At 48.2% G+C, this 17,723-nt stretch overlaps 1 protein-coding gene across 1 annotated transcript; it reads right to left on the reverse strand.

The window, feature by feature from the left end:
- Positions 1–265: 265 nt before the first annotated feature.
- Positions 266–15,180, reverse strand: LOC308563041 (transmembrane emp24 domain-containing protein 11; the record flags this gene model as incomplete). The annotated part of the gene is made up of 5 exons (XM_081149700.1): positions 266–445; positions 1,247–1,393; positions 2,117–2,242; positions 4,514–4,614; positions 14,988–15,180. 5 exons carry the CDS (start codon positions 15,178–15,180, stop codon positions 296–298), a joined length of 717 nt encoding a protein of 238 aa, XP_081005826.1. The 3' UTR covers positions 266–295.
- Between the last annotated feature and the right edge of the window lie 2,543 nt (positions 15,181–17,723).

The raw sequence follows: 17,723 nt of genomic DNA on the forward strand, positions 1-17,723 counted from the left end.
CCTTCCATCGCAGGGGCGCCCACACCTGCCCACACTCACTCAGACTGGGACAGCAGGACGCGCCATCCACCTCACCTGTAATCTGTGCACATCACTGGGATGTGGGAGGAAACACACACACCGCAGACAGTGGTCCCAGTTGGGAAGTGACTTTTTTTCTCATCGTTATAATAAAATGACGAACAAAATGACGTTATTTGAGGACCTGCTGTAATACGTATTTATGAGTGTATTTTGATTTATCAACTCAAACATTATGCAGATTAGCAGGTAGTTATTTGTCTTTATTGACATTTTAGACAAGCTTCTTGGCAATAAAGAAGTCTTTAAGGTACTTCATTTGGAAAATTCCAACTAAGATAAAGATTAATGTTTGTGCAAAAGCCCACCATAAAACATTGCTGTTTGTGTCTTCACTGGTCATTCGAAAATTTTCTTCACGGTCCTAGACATAAGAGAAATAGGCAGGTTTAGTTAAAATACTTAATGCATGAATTTGAGAGGAAGGTTCTGTATGCATTCAAGGTTCTGTATGTATTTAACGTTTCCGTTAGCATCTTACACCAAAGGGTCATCTCTGACTTTCTAAGCCAGGTGTGGTGTTAGCAAAGGCAAGGAGCAAAAATCAACCATGTAAGACATTTTTGTATTTTGGTGTAAAATAGCAAGTATTCGATCTATTGCTTCATACATCTGTCACTCTTAAGCAAAGTGAACATTACCCAGTAGCGGTAGAGTCTCACGGTTTTATTCTTACTGCACTGTAAGCTGGGCACCGTCAGGCACACCTGCCCTCATCCTGTTTTCCAGATGAGGGGACTGGAGCCTGGAGACGATGCGAGGTCAGTGAGTGGTGGGGCATATCTGAGCCCACATCTGACCAGAGTCCACTGAGTGCGGTGACCCAGAAAACACACGATGTTGCAGGAACAAAACTGTGATTTAGAAAGTGGGCAAACGGAGCCTCTTCCAATACGTGGGTTGTGTTTGGAAGCTCTTATCTATTCATTCTGTAAGCAAGCACCCCAGAGGTGAACGGGCGGCGGCCTCCCGTCCTAGAGGAGCCTGCAGTCCAGAGGGCAGAGCGCAGGGTTGCCCTTTCCCACACCCCATGTGTCCACACAGTCTGGCTCAGAGAGGAAGGCCAAGGAACAAGCAGTTTATTCTTTCCTTGGTTCAGGGACTTTGTCTGCAGAATTACGTTCCTGGCAGGAAGAGAGAAAATGAGCTGAGCAGGCAAACTGACCCTTTGATAGTTTTGCTCTTTGACTATTTGCTCAAGTTGCTCGATTAGATGTTCAAGCTTGAAGCTGACTTCATTCACCTTGTCCTTGGCCTGAGCGATGGCGGCTTCGAGGTCGTGTTCTCCCACACGGATGTCTAAGTGGATCCGCTGTGCAAACAGTGCGAAGGAAGAAGCAGGTTTTTAAAACAGCTCCCTTTTCCCCTCTTTCCTTTCCCTCCTTTTCAAGAGCAAGCAGCCCCTCAGTCTCTGTCTGCCCTTTCCCTCACTGCCACTCCGGTCCCTGTTTTACCCAGCAGTCTTCAGTGTAATAATAATGTACTAGATGGTCACCTACTGACCTCAGGATACTTACAGCCCCCGGAGCATCAGATTTACTATCAGGCAAATGCATTTGGTCCCGAGAATCTGATTGCTCTCAGCAAAGTCTCTCTTTTTAAAATTATTATTGTTAAATTTATTGAGTCTCTTTACACACAATTGAGTTTCTGATGCTAAAGTACAAATCCTCCTCGTTTGTTCTCAGCACATTTAGGAAATAGCCAATCACCATCTGCCGTGAAGAGTTTTATTTATTGGAATTCCATTATTAATTCACCCTCAGCCCTCACTTGTTTTCAAGCCTGAATAATCACAGTTCTTTTAACCTCCCTCACAGTTCTTATTTTTCAAGCCCTTTAATCAACTTTGTGGCGCTCCTTTGAACCCCGTCCAAGCTCTCCAGCTCCCTCCTTGGTTGCTGCGCTGAAATCTGGGCGCAGGCCTCTAATAGGTTCCTAGCCAGTCTGGGTGTCATGGCTCCGCATACCGATGTCATGCCTGAATAGTGCTGAGGTTGTGTTCATCAGCAGGGACGTGGGGGCCAGTACTTACCAGCTTACTCCCTCCGAATGACACAAGCCTCGTAGAATTAGACTCTAAGCAAATGATGTGTTCGCCAGGTGAATGAGAAGTAAAGTAGAATGTTCCCTGCGGGCCATATAGCTTTGACAGTAGTACCTAGGATTGAGGGTTTCTATAGTTAAGTTTATTATCCTCTAGTTGCCATTCTTAAAAATAAATCTCCCCTAGATATCTAGTAAAAATTGTGCAATTCCTAACGAAGAAACGAAATGGGCAATAAACATGAAAAATATTCAGATTTACTAGTAATAAAAAATACTGTACAGCCCTGGCCGGTGATTCTCAGTGGTTAGAGCAACGGCCTGAGCACCGGAAGGTCGAGGGTTCGATTCCCGGTCAAGGGCACTGGGGTTGCAGGTTTGATTCCAGGCCCTGGTCAGGACCTGTGCAGGAGGCCACCAGCTGGCACGTCTCTCTCACGTCGCTGTTTCTCTTCCACCCCCCCCTTCCACTCTCTCTAAAAATCAATGGAAAAAATGTCCTCGGGTGAAGATTAACAAGGAAAAAAAAAGTGTTTCAGATCACCCAAAGCCATACGCTCATGCTCTTTCTTGATCTTGATTTGACCTGATGTAACCTCTTTGTTTTCTTGATGTTAGTGTTTTACAGTTTATGGAGGTGAAACTCCCATAACACAAAATCAGCCATTTCAAAGTAATTCAGTGCTGTGCAGCACATTCACAACGCTGGGCAAGCACCACCTCTATCTAGTTCCAGAACGTTTCCATCACCCACAGGAAAACCTTCGTAAGGTTGGTGTCCCCAACCCTCTGTTGGTTGGAGAATGAAATAAACCAATAAAATGTCCTGGCCAACAGCAAGTGCTGTCACTGTGCAGATTCCAGCTATATGACATCCTGGAACAGGAGAAACTGTGGAGACAGTAAAAAGCAGTGGCTGCCAGGGTTAGGGAGGAGAGAGGGATGAATAGGTGGAGCACAGACGACTTTTAGGGGGACGAATCTGTAAGATACTATAATGGAAACCCATAGGACATACAGTGCGAGTGAGCTTTGACGTAAACCGTGGGCTTCGGGTGATGATGTGCTAGTGCAGGTTCACTGACTGTAACACCTGCAGCGTCAGTGCTGACAGTGGGGCGGCTGTTTGTGGGGGCAAAGGGCACATGGGAACTCTGTACTTCCCGCCGAATTTTGCTGTGAACCTAAAACTGCTCTAAAAATAGTCTATTAATATCATTGAAGCTCATGTATATATTACACATGGGAAAATTCAGCAAGTCTTTTTCTGAGTCAGTTTCGATTTGCAGAAAACTAAAGGATCTTGCCGTGTACTTAATTCCCTTTAACAGACTGTTGTTTGGGAAATCTTATTAAATAAGACTGCATTCAAGGGTTGGACTTTACCACTGATTTCTAATTTTCAATGAATAACAAAGAACTCTTCTCTGAAAACACATGACTGCTTGCTAGTTATCTGTCACATTCAGTGTCTGGGCTTTAGCTTCATGTCAGGGCTCTGCACAGTCTGCTTCCAGTGGATGTTAAGTCAGCTCACCTGCTCTGAATACCTACTATGTGAGTTTAAATCTCATTGTTGCCATTTGCTGACGGTGAGATCTTGTACGTCATTCAACCTCTCAGAACCACAGTTTTTCTTCTACAAAATGGAACAGGAACATCAGACATGGAATAATGGAAAATGGGGCACAGAATGCATGTGTGTGGGGGACACGTGCGTCGTTGGCATGGCCTGCCCTGCTCATCCTGCCAGCATGCTGTTCTCCTAGGCTGTCAGTCACATGCATAGGAATGGGGCACATGATCGGGGGCGACTTAAAGGACCCCACACCCCCAGAGTCCCTTTGGGGGTGCTGATAAGGACCTTAAACAGGGATCTTAGCTTGTAAGAAATGCTGGAACTGGAGCCATTTCATGTCATCTTCTGAATGGAGAGGGCCTTTCTGAAAATGAGGCCTGTGGGTGAGAGTTTTGTCTCTCCTAGGCCAAGAAGAGGGTGGGGCATATATTAGGCCCATGGTAGGGTGTATTGGATATTTGCAGAATGAATGGAAATATTTCTCCTTCCTCCTAGAAGCCTGGCCCCTGTGGAAGCACTGGGACGCCTTGGCCCTGTAGGTCCCCTCTGCCCAGCAAGCCCAGTAAACCTCAGTTTATATTGTTTTTAAACTTTCTGTGTCCAGGCATCAGCTAGATGAGGCTCACTGGAGGCAGGCACCTTCTGTGTCTTTGTGCAGTGCCTCTGTTCAGGGGTTTGTGCCTTAAAAATTTTAAGTGCTGGCCAATGAGTGCCTACACAGAAATTTAGAAAGTTTGTGGGGGTACAAGGAACGTGAATTTTAGCAAATGAAAAATTTTAGTAACGAAATGTAAAAGAATGTTTTACCTCCTCGTTGTAAGTAGTGACAGTCACAAACAGCCCCAAACCAGGAGCAGATTCAAGGAAGTCCTGTCTGACCATGTCCCATTGCTGTATCTTGAAATTCCCTGTTTCAAAAGTATAAGGTAAGACATGTTATAAAACAAATGTAAGAAACATATGATTACTGATACATGAGCTTGTGTTTTTCAATGCACTCAAAGCACAGCACCCTGCTTTTGGACAGTTTACACCTGGGTGAGCAGGTCACATAGCAGTGTTGGGAAAGTGGAATATATCGGAGGATTCGAGCTCCTGGTCCTGTCTCTCTTTCTTGTCTACAGTTACTTCATCACTCTGAACCTGAGTTTCCTGTGCAGTAAAGAGGGGACAGTTCATAGTCCTCTGGAGCCTCACAGCCATGGGGACCGTGGAAGCAGATAACCTACGAAAGCTTTCCACCCAGAATATAACAGCGTGGGTGAGGTGCAGACCCCTTCCCATGCCTCCTCAGTAGTTCTGCCTTCAGTGTCTCCCGCCCGTGACCTATCCTGAACACTCCTGGCGTAATTCCTTCCTGAAGCTCAGGCGTCTTCATGTCAGATTCTTCCACCATCTCCAGAGGCTCCTGCTAAAGGCTAGATTGCTGGAGGGGCCCCCAACCTTCTCCCTGTAGGACTTGATAGGCATCATATGGCTCAACTTTCTTCTTGTAGCCTTCAGACGTACGATAAGAATGAAAAAACACCTAACATTTATTGAAAAATATCTAACGGTACCTTATATACACCAGGTACTTTGTAAAGCATTTAACATTCATAATCTCGTTTATTCTTGTGACATGCTCTTAGGAATGTATTTTTATCCATCCGTTCATTCACCCAGTCGTTTGAGAAGTGTGACGGCACCTTCCTTGGCAGTAGCATGTTCTAGGAGCATGTGCAGAGGTCATGGGGCTGGAGCACACTCGGTGTTTGCAGAAGAGCAGAGTGGCTGGAAGGAAGTTAGCAGAGGAGCGTGGCAGATGAGGCTGAAGAAGTAGCAGGGGTCAGGCCAGGGAGGGCCTACAGGTCTGTCATGAGGATTTGGGGAAACAGTGGGTTGGAGGAGTGAAATGCTGTGGTTTCGTTTTGAACTTTTTTGGTATGGAGAAAGGAATGAAGAGGGTCAAGAAGTGGGAGCCGGGAGGCCCTGGTCATGACAGGTGGCGTGGGCCAGGTGCCTGTGGTGGCAGCTGTAAAACGTGCTGGGTTCTGTATTATTAACCCCACTTTACAAGTTGGGAACTGAGTCTGAGAGAGAGAAAGTCACAGCCAGAGTCACCTAGGAATAAGGGATGAAGGCAGAGGCAGAGGGACCACCGAAGGCATCTACTTCAAAGCCCGGAACGTCTTCCAGCACACACTGGCTCCCTGGGAGGCAGGAGGACAGCCCTGACAGGGACCTGAGATGGGGGCTCACACCCATGCCAGCTGTAGGTAGGGGGCAGCCTCGGAAAGTGGGGCGCTCCAGGGGACACCGAGAGGATATTTCCTGGGATGAACAGCTGCAGCCTGCGCTCTGAGTGACTGCAGCCTCAAGTGTCTTTCGAATAGGCCTGGCCTCTTCCCTTCCGGAGTTTGGTAACGATGTATAATGTACACTCTATACTTTTTAGAATGGTCCACCCCAAGAAGGTCTTTTTAAGAGTACCATTGATGATTCTGGGAAAGATGGAGCAAATCCATCCACCCTATTCCTCCTGCTAGTTACAACTGAAAGCCCTGGGCAGCTGTCGGAAGACTGGAAGGTGGAGAAACAAGCTCACTGGCGAAGGACCTCACAGCTCACAGCACAACTCAGCAATGCACTCCATTTGTTTTCCCCATGCCTATGCATCCTCACCTGGGAGCTAGAACAATGTGCAACCGCAGACCAAATGTGACAGAGAGAGAGGAGAAAGTGAGAAAGCCCTCTCAGGAAACGTTTCTCTCTAGTCCAAGGATCTGGAATAGGTGATCCTATAGGGTGAAGCCCCTCCAAGTCTACCTGCCCTGCTCCAGATGAAAGAAATTACACCACTCCCCACTGGAAGCTTCAGATGTGGAGATCTGTGGAGCCTGTCGAGATGCCTGCCCTGCACTGAGAGGACAATAAAGAGGCATCATCTCTTATCAACCAGAGAGCTGAGGGAGGATCACAGGAAGGAGCCGGAGGAAAGGACCTGAATCCTGCACACACTTCTGAGCAGCCTATGCTGTAACTAGCCAGAATCAGTGTGACAGGAGCTTTGAGAATCCACCTGTGGGGGGAAATACTGCCCCAAATCCATCACCAGATGCATCATGATAAAACCTCTCAAAATTAAAGAAAAAATATATGTGGAGAGTAGAGCAAAACAGTGCATTGCTGGTAGAACAACCCTTTGAATGACAGCAGATTTCTCATCAGAAACACAGAGGCCAGAAGGAAGTGGCACATTTTTCAAGTGTTGAAAGAATTGTCAAACAGAATTTTATATCCACCAAGCATATCTTTCAGAATAAAGGCAAAATATTTTTAGATCAAGGGAAACTAAGAATTTTACTAGGATACCTGCTTTAAAATAATGGTTAAAAAACATTCATCAAACAGGAAGAAAATTATAAGGAAACGTGGAATATCAGAGTGAAGAGAGAACATTGGAAACAGTGCGTATCTTGGAAAACAGTAATAGAGTATTCTCTTTTTTAAAGGTTGTTTGACAGGTGAAACAAAGAAATATAACATCTTCCCTGGCTGGTGTTGCTCAGTGGTTAGAGTGTTGACTCCCAGACTGAAGGGTCCCGGGTTCGATTCCAGCCATGGGCACATATCTCAGTTGCAGGCTCAGTCCCCAGCCCTGGTCAGGGTGGGTGCGGGAGACAACCAGTCGATGTGTTTCTTTCACATCAGTGTTTCCCTCTCTCCCTCTCGGAAAATAATGGAAAAGGTATCCTGGGATAAGAGTATATATGTGTATGTGTGTGTATATATATATTTATATATATATATATGTATATATATATATAAATATATGTATAAAACAACATATATATATAGAAAACGTCTGATGTGGCTTTCAGAGTATATAGACATAAAGTTAAGACAACTAAATTGTAAAGGGCAGGAGGGCAAAGGGACTTATAGGGTGGGAAGGTTGTACATTCTGCTTGAGATGGTGAAATATCAATCCTCCTAGACTGTGGTAAGTCAGGCATGTGTGTTGTAATCCCAAGAGCAACCACCAGTAACCACTATACAGAGAGAGAGTGGAAAATACTGCAGATGATGCAAAATGCAATATTGCAAAACATTCAAGTGACCCAGGGAAGGTGGGGAATGGAAAATGGGAACACAAACCAGACCTACATCCTGGCACATCAGCAATGACATTGCATGTGACTGGTCTAAACAGAGATTGGACAAAGATGGTAGAATGAATGTTTATTTTATTTTACTTATTTTTTCTATCTCCATTTATCCCCTCTATGCCCTTTTCCACCTCCACCCCCTGCCACCCCTGCTAGAATGGATTTCATTTGTTTTGTTTGTTTGTTTTAAATATGTCTTTATTGATCTCAGAGAGAGGAAGGGAGAGGGGGCGACAGAAACATCCATGATGAGAGTCATTGATCAGCTGCCTCCTGCACGCCCTCTACTGGGGATTGAGGAGCCCGCAACCCGGGCCTGTGTCCTGACCAGGAATCTAATTGCAATCTCCTGGATCCTAGGTTGATGCTCAACCTCTGAGCCACGCTGGCTGAGCAGAATGAATGTTTTTAATGACCCAAAACTATGCAGTCTACACGAAAGTCACTTTGGATATAATGCTACAGGCAGGTTAAAAGTAAAATTATGAAAAGATCCACCATTCTGACCTGAGTCAAAGAAAGCTTGAGAGGCTTTACAGATAAAGGAGCAAGGAAATGACCCATGGCAAAGATGATGATCATAATTACATGATGATTCAGTGTCAGTCCACTCAGAAGACGTTACCATCCTAAATGAGTCAAGCAGACTTGAACCACATGAAGCAAAACAATGGAGAGGAGGAATGGACAAGTACAGTGGGGATTCCAACACGCCCGTCGTGGGCAGGAACCAGACAGGGCAGCAGGGAAATAGAGACCAGCAGGACCCACCTGCCCTTTGTAGAACATCCCCCAAGGACAGGAGCGCTCACAGCTCACCCTGCATGGCACCTGTGCGGAAGCAGCTGGGCGTCCTGGGGACGGGCTGGAGACTTCCCAAGCTTTACTCTGTGCCCCCCAGCAGCCCACCCCCTGAGATTGTCACCTGGCCTCCTACAGAGACAGCACGTTTCTACCACTGAGTGTGCTAACCCCTTGCGACTCACTCCCTTTCTGCCTGCCTCTGGTTGGAGTGGTTGGGATGTCCCTGCTCTACCAAGGGCTACCCTCCACTCCTCTGGGACTTGGCCCCTGTCACTCTTGCACCCTTGCCCACACCAGGCTGCCAGCCCTGTCTGGTCCCTATCCCATGTCAACACTCTGCAAGGTTCTGGAGGACAAGTGACATGCTGTGTCCTCCTGTGGGCCGCTGGGGCCTGGCAATAAGCTGAAGGCACATTTGGCTCTGTGGTAGAAGCTCCATAAGGATTTGTGGGGTGAGTGGAAATGCCCCCCAGTACACGTTCAATACAGGGTTTTGAATGTGTGTCAATGGCCCATTGTTAAAACCCCAGTGTGCTTGGCACACTGCCTGAGGAATCAGACCGCAGAGAGGTAGTCTCTGTTTGCTTTCACCACCACCCCCAGCCTGGAGCCACCCCTCTTCCGTGGGAGGGGAGCATGAGGAGAGGTGTCATGCCCCTCGGCTACCACCAGATGGTAGAAGAGAAGCACTGCTGGGGCACTGCTGGGAGAGCCAGCCTTGTGGGGTGGATGGAACAGAGCAGCCCAGGTGGCTCAGTGAAAGTACAGCAGGGACAGATTGCCTCCTTGAGCCTCTCACCACATGGTGAGACAGCGGCAGGGGCTTCTGGCTAGAAATGGACACTCGGGCAAGACATTGAACTGCATGCCTCAGTTTCCCCATTGGTAAAACCAGGATAGTAAAGGTGTATGTCTTAGGGTCTGAAGGGTGAGTTAAGCCCTGGCCTGGTAGCTGAGTAGTTTAGGGCCACATCCCTGTGTGTCGAGGTTGTGGGTTCGATCACTGATCAGGGAACATACAAGAATCAACTAGTGATGCATCAGTAAGTGGAACAACAAATCTGTTTCTCTCTTCTCTGTTTCTCTCTCTCCCTCTCTCTAAAATCAATACTTTTTTTAAAAAGAGTGGCTTAATATTTGTAAGCTGCTTAACACAGAACTTGGCATACTGTAAGCACCATGCAAGCCCTTGACAGGTGATTCCAGACATTATTATGGGCTCTCAATGTGCAGTGTTTTCTATGTTCCCCGTAAAGCTGGTACAACAGTCCCCACTGCCACAGAGCAGGAGCCTGAGGCCCCAGGGGCTGGATGACTTCTCTGAAACCATCTGGACAACAAAAGGCTGAGCAGGATGAAAACTTAGCTTGGTTCCCGAATTGAGGGCCTTGCGCCCTCACCACAAAATACGCTCACCCCACAGCTGGGGACTGTACGCAGCTAGTGGGCCAGCCTTGCTGCCCAGGCGCCCTTCCTCTGGGGTGTCCATTCAGTGGACACTGGCTGAGAGCTGTGCGCATGCAGACCAGTTACCCCAAGCACACAGACGCCTTTCCCAGCTGCTTGGACATGCCTCTTCTGGTCTCCCTGTATATGGTGTGCGTGCTGTTCAGGCATCGGCCCCGTCCTGTGACCCTGATGTGCTTGTCCCTTCCCCTCCTGACCCTGATTCTTGAGGCTGGAGCCATGGCCACTTGAGTTGGTATTAGAAAAAAAAATGCATTCATTGTAGGAATTTTAGGGAGTAAAAATCCCCTCTAGGAGTTTTCCGTATTCAGCACGATCCTTTCAGACCTTTTTCCTCTAAGTACATAACATATAGTTTATAAAAAATGAGCTCATACTGCACCCACTCACAGTCTGTAACTTGGTTTTTCCACCCAGTTTTTTGTGACCATCCTCCTATGTCCTTAAACATTCCTCTAGAACCTAAATGGAGGTCTGTCCAGAGCTGAAGAAAGCTCGAGAGCTGAGTGCAGAGCTCTGCAGACACGAATTGGGCGTCTGGTGTTTGACAAATGAGTGAAAGAAATGAAGGGGGGGGGCCCTGCAGTGTGGGGGTCAAAGGCCCAGTCTGGTTGACCCTGGTGCAACCTGGACGTGGGAAGCAATTGCTTTCGAGTAGCTATGAATGCAAAGTTACCCCTTTTAGAATGCTCCGGGTTCCCCAGGGATCCTATGTTTTCCTACAGCCTGTGAACCTTTCTGAGATGCCATGTAGGGGAGGGCAGGGAGGTGCTGCGTGGTGAGAGGCAGTGCATACGCACACATCACACACGCACCATCAGTGTATAGCTCACCAGTTATCACACCTGGATCATCCTGGTCAAAACATGGTCTGCATCCCAAATACCCTGCCACTCACTCCCCAGCCCCCAAAGGCAACCACTGCTCGACTTCTAAAGACAGGTGATTTCTATCTGAACCTTATATAAGCTTGTGTCACCGTCTAGTCAGCCTGTGTTTGTGGGGCCTGTCTGCTGCCCACTGTTTCACTCTGCGTAGGTAACTGTTTTGTTTTATGTTTGTCTGTTGATGGGCATTGTGCTGGGTCTGGTTTTCTGCCATTACAAATAGTGCCACCACGAAGATTCTTGTGCATTTGAGCACATTTTTGCATTTCCGTTGGGAATTTGCTGTTTGCCGGGGTCACTGGTGTGCCTATGTTCAGCTCCTGTAGGTGCCATGCAGTGGAAGTCCAGGGCCTGAGCCTGCGAGGGCACCCATGTCCCTGCACACTTGCTATTCTCTGTCTTTCATCTGCATTCACTGGCGTGTGCATCTTGCTGGGCTTTGCTCTGTGTCCCCTGAGGACAAACAAAACTGAGCTCCTTTCTGTCTGTTTCCCGGCTGCTTGGGACTCCTCTAGTGAGGTATCTGTTCATCTTTGTCCTTTGTTTTGTCCCAGCCACATCCACAGCCCTCCGTGCTGTTGGCTCTTTACATTCATTCTCAGGTACTTGTCACATTTCACCAAGGATGATGGTCAGAAGTACAGACACTTCCCCAAACCAGTGTCTCCTGTTTTTCATTCAAGACCATCTGGGATTTCTGTTAGGGAGCATTACTAACAGCTAAGAGAAACACTATAAAAGTGCAGAATATGCTTGACCCTGAAGCTTCTAAGCAAGTTCCTGAGCTGGCGCGGTTCTCAGGTGCATGGGTCCTGTTTCCTTGACTCCCTCTCAGCCCCCAGAACGGGAATGCCGGCCTCTTCTTTGCTTCTCAGGAGATGTCCTTCCACTGGGGGAGGGGCATGAGCCAGAGCTGAAGCCACACTGCTTCTCTGGTAGCTTAGGCCAAGTGACAAGGTTGGAAAGAGAGTCCAAGAGGGTGGGAACCAGCATTGACGAACACCTGCAGCTGGTCACCTGTGTGCCAGGTGTAGCTTCAGTTTACAGATAAGGAAACAGCTCAGAGCCACCAGCTCTTGGGCAACAAAGGCAGCTGCAAAACATGCCTGGTTGACTCCAAAATCGGGCCTCTGTTCCCCTGTGGTGCTCCGAGTGTCTCCATTGGGGGAGGCAGAGGCCCAGCCCTTGAATTCCTTGCAGTCTGTTTTTAGTCTCAATGGGGAAGATCACATTTTCAGGTAGATTTGATGCTTGGCTCCGAGGTCTCTCTGGAACTTTCTACATAGGTGTATTTCATTGGACGCCATGGTACCTCAGAGCTGTGAAGAGAGAAACGAGTAGCTGGAGTGTGCTTTTCCTGAATGAGGGAAATCAGACATGGTCTCAGGTCCCCAAGATACCCAGAAAAACGTAAAGTGTGTTCCATCTTAGCAGAGATCTAAAAATTAAATATGAGCATGTTCCAAATCAGCACTCCTAACCAGATGAGTTTACAATACCTGCGTTCATGATCAGGTGGAATTTGGGGATTTCACAGGCGGCGGAGGTTTTGCGATGGTTTAGTGAGACGGGGAACGTGGAGCTGTTATCTGGCACAGGTGGCACAGGTGGCCGAGTTCCTGGCCCGCAGCAGTCAGGATGGCGTTCACACTGCCAGTAGGTGAACCAGGCCAAGGTCCTCACTTCAGATACACGGGTTTGCAGCATACAGTGAACACAATACACAGTAAACATGAAGCGAAACCTTTTCATAAGAGGGATTTTAAGGAAATGTTTAAGACCCGTATCTTGCGGCATGCTGTTATGTTATTGGCCCCTTTAAGGAACGGCTGATGATTAGAGACAGGAGTATGGTTAAAATAACGATAAGAGTAGAGACTTAGTTGATGGGCTACGTGCTCAGATTCCGGCGTCGGGGACTCGTGTGTCCCTTTAACTCTTATGATGCTGATTTTCTGGACGTCCACTTGACACTCACCTCCGTTCCCTTCCCATTTCCATTCTTTTACTCTTGACCTGTCCTTATATTAAAAGAGTTTTATTTGGAAGCAGCATATCGTTTTGTCTTTAAGCCCAGTCGGTTTTTGTTTTTCCATTAGAGCTGTGTTCGTTTCGCTTGGTGCAATATGAAAATAGTTGGGTTTAAGCCTCCTGTCTTGCTTAGTTTTCTATTTTCCTGTCCACCCTTCTTTCTTAGCATGTTATACATTCTGGGACTTTAGGACCACGTACGTCATCTGTTAAAGAAAAATTTAAGCATTGGCCTGACATGTTTCCACATTGTCCCTGTAGGTACAGTTGACTTTAGTAGCTGAACTCTGAACCTAAGCATTTGCATGGGGGGGGTGGCTCCAGAGACCGCAGCGTGGGGACAGCAGAGATGGAGACTTGAGGAGGCAGGGAGGAAGGGGCAGTTGGAGGAAGGGGAGGACCTGAGCAGGACAAGGAAGGGGGTAGACCCAATGTCCTTGGGGGACAAGGACTGAGAGGCTCCTGATGTGGGAGGAGGGGCTGGCCAGACTGAGACCTGTGCTCCTGCAGCTGCAGGACACCGTATGGCTGGATCAGCCTCCTGCCTCAGAACCTCTAGTGGTTCAGGTGATTCTCAGACTCGCTGCCAACGAGTGTGTCCTGGACAAAGTCCATCCAGCCGGTGGGCCTCAAGGCAGCAGGCGGAGGGGGGTGGGTAGGCTACTCCTATTTCTCTTACTCCTCCGCCACCCCTTCAGTTATAGGCTGAAAAAGTCACAGGCTACTAGGAAAATGGTCATCTGCTGCAGAGCCCTTCACGCAGGGGTTGGAGCATCCCTGAGATGAAGTTGGGGTCAGGGAAGTGTGTGGCTGGTCCCACAATTTTCACAAATATTAATTCAGTCATCATCACGCCCATAAGGAATAGGTGTCATTGTTATTTTATCTGTTTTACAAATGAAGCAGAGAGGTTAAGTTGCTTGCCCAAGCTCACACAGCTGTTAGGTGGCAGGACTGGGACCGGAACCTGGGTGGTCTCGTTCACACTCCGCAGTCCCAAACAGCCTCTTCCCTCCGTGACCATGACAGCAGCAAGGCTCTGACACGTCCAGGGCTTCCCTGTGTGCCCTCCTTGCCATTGACTCATCCTCAAAGTCTGCCTCACAGTCTCTCCCTGTGCCTCCAGGCTAGGTGCGTTATCTGACTTTTGCAGGATGGGTGTTAGTCTTTGCAATAGAACGTGCCAATGTGAAGGCCAAGAAAGTAGGAGAATTTGCCACAGTTGACATAAGATGGAGCTGGACACATGGGTAATGATCGGCACTGAAGAGAACGGCTAGGTTTGCATCCTGCTCCTTTTTTTTCTTTTTTTGCATGAAAATCAGGGCAATTGATGTTGATTCTGACTTGAATGTTGAACATACTGGGTTTTCTATGCATTTCGGAGGCCCTGCCACTTGTTCTTTCTCAGCAGGCCAGTGAAGCCTGTGTGGGGCATGCTGGGTGGAGAGTGGGAGTGTGCAGAAGTCACTGTGGAAGTGGCAGGCTTCACGGGCAGCCGGCGTGGGTGGCAGTGTCAGGCTAGCATAGGCACAGCCCCTCACCACCCCGCCCTGAGGGACATGGACGTTCAGAAGACACATTAACATCTGCTGTTTTGTCTGTTTTGCTGGACCTGTTTCGAACCCTCACGTGTCTTCGGAGATTCAGCCACACTGAGCAGAATTAATAGCATCAGAACCTCTTACTGAAGGAAACCTGACAACCAGAAAAAAACACCAAGCTTGCGTTCTGTGGTGTCGCGTCTGGGTTTCCTGTTTATGAATTACACAATTCACTCTCAAACTATTTCATGTTGGGTTTGCATTGCTTGATAAACTATCTCACGAGGATACCACACAGCGTGACTCTCACGGCCCAGCAGTGTATCCACCAGTGGCTAGCGTGAGACCACCGTGTGGTGTCCTGAGTTCAGCATCTGACAGAGCCCCTGGCACCTACCTGTGATCAGTGTGTCACTGGGGATGTCTTCTATGAGGCACTTCTCCTCTTGCTCCCCTACGTGGAAATAGAAAGCAGTCGAGAGTGAGAACCAGAAACTTGAAAGAATTGTCAGCACTCTCATTTCTGTTGCTTTAGCTGCTCCCGGCAGGACTTGCTTTGAAATGGATCCGTTGCAAGTGCTGCTGCTCATGGAGTGTTTGTGTTTCCTTGGACACATTTGTAAATTGATTTTTGTGAGAAGTGACATGTGGTGGCTACCCCTTGGGCAGGCGATTGCGGCAAGTCCCAGGGAACAAGACATCTGAACCCTGGGGCCGTTCCAGGCAGGATGACATCAGAGTGCCTTCTGATCTGTTGTTTTAAGGGTTTAGAAGTGTTCTAAAGAATGAAAGACAGTGCGGGCCTGGAGGAAACCGCAGCGTGCGAGCCCAGCAGCTGCCCGGTGACCAAACCCATGTGGCCATTTCTGATGGTCCCTGCCGCTTGGCAGGAGATGGGGGACATGAAGACTGTCCTGGGGGTTGAGGAACGAGGAGGGGAGTCCAGAGGAGGGACATGGTGTGGAAGTCTGACCAGAGGAGCAAGCAGCTTGCTGAGATGGGACATGCTGGACTCGGAGGGGTGACAGCCTGAGCTTAACTGAGGCCTTGCCCTGAATGAGACTCTCTGAGCCTGTTTCCTCATTAAAAAAAAAAAAAAAAAAAAATCAGAAGCACCCAGCGTGGTCCATTAGGTTGTTTCAGTTCTGGTATCCGGTGCATTTTTTTTTAGCTTTTCTTCTTTTTTTTTTTTAAATTCTTACCTGAGGATGTTTTTTCCATTGATTTTTTAGAGAGAGGGGAAGGGAGGGAGGAGTGGGGGGAGTGGGGAGAAGCATCAGTGTGAGAGACACATCATTGGGTTGCCTCTCGCATGCACCCCACCTGGGGCCAGGGAACAAACCTGAAACCCAGGTACGTGCCCTTGACCAGGAATCAAACCCGTGACCCTTTGGTCCGTGGGCCTGCGCTCCAACCACTGGGCACACCGGCCGGGGCGAAGTTTTTAATCTTACATATTTATAGTCCCACAAAAAGTTGCAGAAACAGTACTGGGAGGTCCATGTGCAAGTCACCAAGCTCCACCCAGTGACGACGTTCCACATGACTGAGAGACCACACAAGTGCATCATGGGGCCAGAACTGGATGTGGCACAGATTCCTTCAGTATCTTTAAAAAAAACAGTGTGTGTCTACTGTACCTGCCATTAGACCTTTCCCAGGGAGTCTCGTTGACTTTTCCTTCGAATGGCCATACTTTCCCATTTCTTTGTAGCCTTTGTTGGACACCGGACATTTGGGCCTAACAGTGTGGTAGCGCTGGAGATCACATTACCCCCCTTCCCGGGTATGCTGTTCTTCGTCGCTATTGTTTGATTGTTGTAGATCGTCTGTGTTGAGGACCACCTGAGGTATAAGCCTATGGTCTTCTCAGGCCTCTGCTGAGACGCTCCCTGGGCATGCAGTCACTTTCTAGTTCCCATATGCACAGTTGTTTAAGTGCCTTGTCCTACATGTTTAGCTCTGAAAGGAGGGAAAGGTGAAAAACTGGGGGAGGGTAGAGAAAAGGGTGCCAGCTCTTTAAATCCCCTGGAAGTCACTTCAGCTGGAGTGGGCGGGTCTTGCGACCCCTTTGTCTGCATCTCTGATCAGAAGCACCAATCACCAACCAACTCACAGATCCCTGACATTTGGAAGACAGGGTCCTGTTTGCCCACCTCGGTTCCTGCAGGCTGCATGTAGGCTGCACAGCCACCTGACCCCTGACGAGTGAGGGATGGGTAGCTGCTACTGTGCTAAGGACTGAAGTTGAGCAAAATCAACCACAATTTTACTGTCCAAGTCTTCCCCTGGAAGTTGCAGGCCTTCCAGACTCCAGAGCTCCACAGGCCTTGCATCAGACAGATTCTGGTAGTTGTCCAGGGGGACACGTGCTTCCTGCCCCACCATCTGCCCCTTGCTGCTGGGCTCCCTCCATGTAAGAACACTGTGGAAAGGGTGTTTGTTTCCGCTGGGGTGTCTCTGCCTTTAAGCTTTTCCAGACGACAGAGAGGAGGTACTTATGTGCTGACACATCTAGAAGTTCCTCCAGTGCCGTCGTCTTGGTGTTTTTTTTAAAATATGTTTTTACTGATTTTAGAGAGGAAGGGAGAGGGAGAGAGAGATAGAAACATTGATCGGCCGCCTCCTGCATGCCCCCCACTGGGGATCGAGCCTGCAACCCAGGCATGTGCCCTGACTGGGAATTGATCCAGTTACCTCTTGGTTCATGGGTTGACACTCAACCACTGAGCAACACCGCCCAGGAAGTCGTATTGGTATTAAATGCATTGTTTGTTCATCTGAAAATGTGTAAAAGGTTTCATCGCTGAAAGATGGTGTTGTGTTCACAACTCTGGGCTGACAGTTTCTCTCAGCATGTTAAAGGTATCATTTGACTGCCTTCCGACTCCTTGCTGCTGTTGAAAATGGCTGTCATTCCAACAGATGCTCCTTTCTGGGTGATCTGCCCTCTTCCTCTGCCCCCTTTGAAGGTCCTCTCTCATGTTGGTGCTCAGCAGTTTCATGTCATGGGCATGGGCATGGGTGGCTGTTATCTCTCCCATTTGGGACAGATTATGCTTTCTGGTTCTGAACATACCTTTCTACTTTAGCTTTCTCCATTGTCCCTAGTACATCTTCAGAGTGTCGAATT

This window comes from Miniopterus schreibersii (assembly GCF_964146895.1).
Source record: "Miniopterus schreibersii genome assembly, chromosome: 1".
Taxonomy (NCBI): Eukaryota; Metazoa; Chordata; class Mammalia; order Chiroptera; family Miniopteridae; genus Miniopterus; species Miniopterus schreibersii.